We start from the raw sequence: 6631 nt of genomic DNA on the forward strand, positions 1-6631 counted from the left end.
GTTAGGCGAGCAACAGGAACAACAGGAAAACGATAAAGTCAGTGAATTATGGAGTTTGCCAAACATAACAATCTGAAAATTAATACAGAAAGTAAACGTAGTGTGTGACACAGGCTGTGCCATGAGGTCAGGTCCTGTTTTCTGTGCTGGTGTCATTTTGTTTGTTTCCCTCCACCTGCCCTGGGGTATTTGGGATGTTTTTGGCAGACTGTTGAACTTCAGCTCAGAGAGGGGAGCAAAGCAAGCATTGGACACTTATGGCTATGGTGTGTCCCTCTATTTTGTGGATAGCAGAGGGCATCAGAACAAATGGTCTGTACAAAGTGCAGCCTAGGGGGATTTGGGGGTGATGTAAACCTTTTGCATGCTGATTTTGGCAGGATTCCATGAACCTATGCAGGCGTGAACATTCATAGGATATATACCATAAAAGAGCAATTTACTGTATGATAATTTTTCAAAAAAAAAAAAAAAAAAAGAATCATCCAGATTTACCTAGTTCATGGCATTTTATAAAAATAAACTTTTTGGCCAGGTACGGTGGCTCATGCCTGTAATCCCAAAACTTTGAGAGGTTGAGGGGGGTGGATCACGAGGTCAGGAGATCGAGATCATCCTGGTTAGCACAGTGAAACCCCGTCTCTACAAAAATACAAAAAATTAGCCAGGCATAGTGGCAGGTGCTTATAGTCCCAGCTACTCGGGAGGCTGAGGCAGGAGAATGGCGTGAAGCCGGGAGACGGAGCTTGCAGTGAGCCAAGATTGCGCCACTGCACTCCAGCCTGGGCAACAGAGTGAGACTCCATCTAAAAAAAAAAAAAAAAAAAAAAAAAATTAGCCAGTCGTGATGGTGCATGCCTGTAATTCCAGCTACTCAGGAGGCTGAGGCAGGAGAGTCGCTTGAACTCAGGAGGTAGAGGTTGTGGTGAGCCGAGATCATGCCATTGCACTCTATCCTGAGCAACAAGAGCGAAACTCCATCTTAAAAAAAAAAAACGCAAAAAACAAAAAAAATGAAACTTTTCTGAAGCAGAATTCCTTAAAAAGCTAGTATCATATTTTTCTTAAATGGTGTTACTTGGGCTAAGGTAGAGACGGGTTTTACATTTGTTGAGGTATAAATGCCATACAGTAACCTGAACATACTTGAAGTGTACATCTTAGTATATTTTGAGTTGTGCTTATACCCGTGAAGCCATTGCCACTGTCAAGACAGCATATCCATCTCCCCGACAGTTTCCTCCTGCTACTGTGCAATGCAGTTTTCCCAGGCCCCTTCTCTCTCCAGTTTATAGGCAACCATTCATCTGCTTCCTGTCACTATAGATTAGTTTGCACTTTCTAGATTTGGGTATCAGTAGACTCATACAGTATGAACTCCTTTGACTGGCTTCTTTCACCTAGCATCATCATTTTGTGATTCATCCAAACTATTGTGTGTATCAGTAGTTCACTCTCTTTTACTAGTGAGCAGTATGTCCTTGTATGGCTGTGCTACAGTTTGTTTACCTAGTCAGATCACCTGTTGGGAAACACTTGTGTTGTTTCTACTTTTTGACTATTACAAACAAAGTTGCTATAAACATTTATGTGGAAGTGTTTGGATGGACATATGTTTCCATTTCTCTTAGATAAATGACTGAGTGGAATGGATGGATTGTATAGTAGGTGTATGCTCACCTTTTTAAGAAACCACCACACTATTTTCTAAAGGTAGACAATTTTTTAAAATAAGTACTGAATTATTTTGTAATACATAATATCAAAACCTTATTACTTTCAGGGATCCACAGCTTCTAGGTAAATAGCAACATGCTATTTACTAGAAAACAGTATTTCTCCAAAGGAAATGTTTAGAAAATAAAACCAAGGAAAACATTGGCATCTTATCAAATCTTATCTTTTTCTTTATTCTGATTTGATTAGCTCTTTCAGTTACACTAACCATTTAAAAAAAACTGCATGATTGTGAAATGTGGCACCAAGTCCATTATTTCTTTTTCGTTCTACAGATAATCCTCTGCTTGTTGTGAGGCCTCCAGGTAAGTCTGTCTTCTTGATAATCTGGACATTCTGGTAATCAGGTTGAATATTGAATATGAGATTGTTGTGGTTACACACAATTAGAAAGTCTGGACCATTTTCACAATTTTCTGTCAACTTCTATGCTTTCCTTTCACTCTTCGTCCTGATCTTCTTTACTCTATGGGAGAGAATGACCTGGGAATTTTAAAATAGAGCCATAGCAATTAACATGTATGAAAGTCCTAGGAAACAGATGCTTTATTTTCGTGACTCATTTGAGTATTTTAAATCAATGAAAAGGTAGCAAAGTGCAACAAGTAAAACAACAAGTTTTACTTTGTTTTTCAAGGAAATTGAGAAAGCTTTGTTGCTTAAGTGCAAAACAGGTCTTCTGAGTGGCAAGAAGTGGAGTCCATGCAGAAGGACCTGGGGACAGGATGGCATGCCCCAAAAGACCAAATCTGCCATTGCAGCTTATTTTCCTTGCCATTTAAAGACTTCTTAACTCTGAGAATCCCTTATTGAAATGTGAATACTTTAAATACGTTCAGGTAAAAATAATGCCCCAAATGTACTTTAGTACTGAAAAAGACAGAGAAAGAGAAGGAAGGTGGGAAAATTTTGCTCAAAAAAGCCCTGCAAGGCCGGGCATGGTGGCTCACGCCTGTAATCCCAGCACTTTGGGAGGCCAAGGTGGGTGGATCACGAGGTCAGGAGTTCGAGACCAGCCTGACCAATATGATGAAACTAAAAATACGAAAATTAGCAGGGCGTGGTGGCGTGCACCTGTAATCCCAGCTACTTAGGAGGCTGAGGCAGGATAATCCCTTGAACCCGGGAGGCGGAGGTTGCAGTGAGCCGAGATTGTGCCGCTGCACTCCAACGTGGGGGATGGAGCAAGACTCCATCAAAAACAAACAACAACAACAAAAAAAAACAAAAACAAACAAACAAACAGAAAACAAAGCCCTCAAGGAAGGGAAGGCCCAGGAAGGAAGTCCAGTTTCCTGGCACTTTGTGAGAGAAGACACACCGTGGAGTGCTTACCCTTAGCAGGTGTGTTTTGTGTTGTCAAGGCGGTGAGCCTATCTGGATCCCATTCGCTTTCAAACATGATCCCGGCTACACGGACTGCCATGGGCGGCAATATGTGAAGCGGACATGGTATCGAAAGTTCGTGGGAGTTGTTCTTTGTAATTCACTGAGGTATAAAATCTTCCTCAGTGACAACCTGAAAGGTAAGTCTTTGTGCATATGGAAGGTATGTAACATTTTGATTTTATCAACTTCTAACTTGGCATCACAGGTGCATCGGAATGTTTATCAGGGCTGGAACTATGATTATGGCTCACTCTGCCTCTAATGCAAACCAATTTTACAGATTCTACTTTGAGGATACTAGTTTTTACACTGGCAACCCCAAAATATTTTAAAAGATTTAACATGTTGGCTGGGCACAGTGGCTCACACCTGTAATCCCAGCACTTTGGGAGGCTGAGCTGGATGGATTACTAGAGATCAGGAATTCAAGACCAGCTTGGCCAACATGGTGAAACCCATCTCTACTAAAAAGAAATAAAAAATGAACAAATGAAAAATTCACTATGTCTTAGGAATGACATAGTGACTGGTTATGACATTCCAAAATTATGTTAGAAATCTAGGGGATTTTTTCTTGCCACTAATACAAAGACAACGAGTACGAGCCCGAGCTGGAATAATTGAGGAAAAGTTTCCTCTCCAGCCCCTGCCACAGCCACAACTTTACAGAGAAAATATGTAAATGGTGGAACACATATCGGCAATAATATCTCTTCTGTGTCCTAATAAAAATCACATTGTTTTTATCATGGTAGGAGATTAAAACAAAGAATAACTCGAGTGCCTTGAGCTACTAACACTTCCAAATGCGATTTCTATTCACCTGGCTTTTCACTCACCCACCTACACAGCAAACTTGTTTTTTATTTTAAAACTTGCACAACTTAAAATTTTTCAGTGTATACGTTGTTAAAACTTTACCTCAGCTGGTCTACATTTTGTCATTGGTCAAAAATATATTTTGAGTGTTTTTTTTTTTTTCTTGTCAGCAGTTGTCATTTAAAGACTGTCAAAACAAAGTCCCCCCTTCGACCCCAACCCTAGTAATTTCTGTGTATATGCTTCTCCCAACAAGCACAGTCTGTCTGTCTCTCTCTGCTCTTTTCTTTCTCTTCCATCACTGTCCTTTTCCTCCCCTGCTTCAGAATTCCTAGGAGAGGCTGCATAACCATGTGTCATATCCCAGGGTTGGGAGAAACAAGTTTGTCCTACTGTGCAGGTAAGGCTCAGGACCATGGACAGCGTCTCATACCACAGGCTCGCCCCCTCCTAGTTACGCATGAAAATAGATTCTTCTATTTGTATAGACCTTCCTGCCTTTCATAATAATTTCATGATGTATTCTCCAACTACCATAGTTTTCATCATTCCTTGTTTTTAGAACTAAGGAATAGAAAGGTCTACTCGAAACTGCCTATAGTGTTAATGTTGTAGTTCTCACTTACTGGACATTCATTAAGGATTTAGCATACTTTGATCTTGCTGAATTCTTACAACCTTTATGAGATTGGTGCTGTTATCACCATTTACAGACACGAAAAGTATAGCACACACAGTTTAATATGCTCATTCAAACGGTCTCCAAAGCTTGTGCAAACTCTTAAACCAGTTGTGACATTCTGTACCTAATCTTTGACTCAATCATTTCCTTCCTGCAGATACATTCTACAGCATTGGAGACAGCTGGGGAAGAGGTGAAGACCATTGCCAATTTGTGGATTCACACCTTGATGGAAGAACAGGGCCTCAGTCCTATGTAGAAGCCCTCCCTACCATTCAAGGTAATACAAACAAGTGCCTGATATATTACCCTGGGAGGTGGGAGAGAAGGATTAATAGAGAGGGGAAATCCACAGTAGGTCTGCCTTTGCCTTGTCATTTGAAGATGGATGTTGGGAGCACTTAAGGTCATAAAAATAAAAATAAAGAATCAACAAAATACTTGCATTATGTATGGGTGAGGGGTGAGCCTCAAGGAGGGGGGAATGGCGTGAACAAAGGTACAGAGAAGGCAAAGATAAACATACATGCAGACCCACCGTGATATGTTTCAGGAGGTAATGTATAAGCTATTTGACTGTGGCATTATAAGGTGAAGACAAATACACTAATCTCAAAAGTTAACAATTTAATGTTATTAACTCTCTTGGCCTCCAAATGAGTAAACAGAACAACTGAATACAGTCTAGACTTTTCATTATGCACTCAGCTCTGAGTGATCAGGCATTTTCAAGACATGAGATGTTCTGATTTGCTAAATTTTTAGATTGGAAAAAATACTCTAGGTAGCTACATGAATTACCCATTTTCAAAAAATTAAAATACAGTAAAATACAGAAAACAGTAAAATAAGCATATTAGTCAAGGTTCTCTCATCCAAAGAAACAATCAATAGGATCTGTCTATCTATCTATCTATCTATCTATCTATCTATCTATCTATCTATCTATCCATCCATCCATCCATCTATCCATCTCTCTCTGTATCATCTATCTATATCTACCTATCTATCCATCTACATATGTATGTCTCCATCCATCTCTCTATCTATCTACCCATCTGTCTATCCATCCATCCATCTATCCATCTATGCATCCATCTATTATCTGTCTATCATCTATCCATCCATCCATCCATTTATCTATTATTAATCTATCTACCCATCTACTTATGTATATATGTATCTATCCATCCATCTATTCATCTATCTATCCATACTGTCTATCCTTATATTTATCACTGCCTGTCTATCCATCTCTCATCCATCTGTTCATCTGTTTGTCTGTCTCCCTATCCAGCATCTATCTATCCATCTATCTGTCTATCCATCTCTTCATGTATCTATCCATCCATCCATCTACATCTCTCCCTCTCTGTCTGTCTGTCTTGTCAGCTATCTATCTATCTATCTATCTATCTATCTATCTATCTATCTATCTATCCACCCATTTGTCTATCCATCCATTTGTCTGTCTATCTATCTATCTATCTATCTATCTATCTATCTATCTATCTATCTATCTATCTATCTAATCTATCTATCTATCTATCTATCTCTCTATCTATCCATCCATCTGTTATCTATCAATTCACATCTATCTATCTATCTATCTATCTATCTATCTACCTATCTATCTATCTATCTATCCATCCATCCGTTATCTATCAATTCATATCTATCTATCTATCTGTCTGTCTATCTATCTATCTATCTATCTATCTATCTATCTATCTATCTATCTATCTATCCATCCATCCATCCATCCATCCGTGTATTCTATCTATCTGTCTATCTATGTATCCACCCATTTGTCTATCCATCCATCTGTCCATCTGTCTGTCTATCTATCCATTATCTATCAATTCACATCTGTCTGTCTGTCTGTCTGTCTGTCTATCTATCTATCTATCTATCTATCTATCTATCTATCTATCTATCTATCCATCCATCCATCTATTCTATCTATCTATCTATCTATCTATCTATCTATCTATCTATCTATCT

General features: G+C 39.0%; 1 protein-coding gene across 1 annotated transcript in view; it reads left to right on the plus strand.

The window, feature by feature from the left end:
* FNDC1 (fibronectin type III domain containing 1) overlaps positions 1-6631 on the plus strand; it is a 102453-nt gene that overhangs the window by 93338 nt on the left and 2484 nt on the right. Inside the window, exons 20-22 of the mRNA XM_023205847.2 lie at positions 2013-2042; positions 3102-3263; positions 4785-4907. Coding sequence (XP_023061615.2) covers positions 2013-2042; positions 3102-3263; positions 4785-4907 — 315 coding nt within the window. The remainder of the gene's footprint in view (positions 1-2012; positions 2043-3101; positions 3264-4784; positions 4908-6631) is intronic.

Source organism: Piliocolobus tephrosceles, chromosome 5 (genome assembly GCF_002776525.5).
Source record: "Piliocolobus tephrosceles isolate RC106 chromosome 5, ASM277652v3, whole genome shotgun sequence".
Taxonomy (NCBI): domain Eukaryota; kingdom Metazoa; phylum Chordata; class Mammalia; order Primates; family Cercopithecidae; genus Piliocolobus; species Piliocolobus tephrosceles.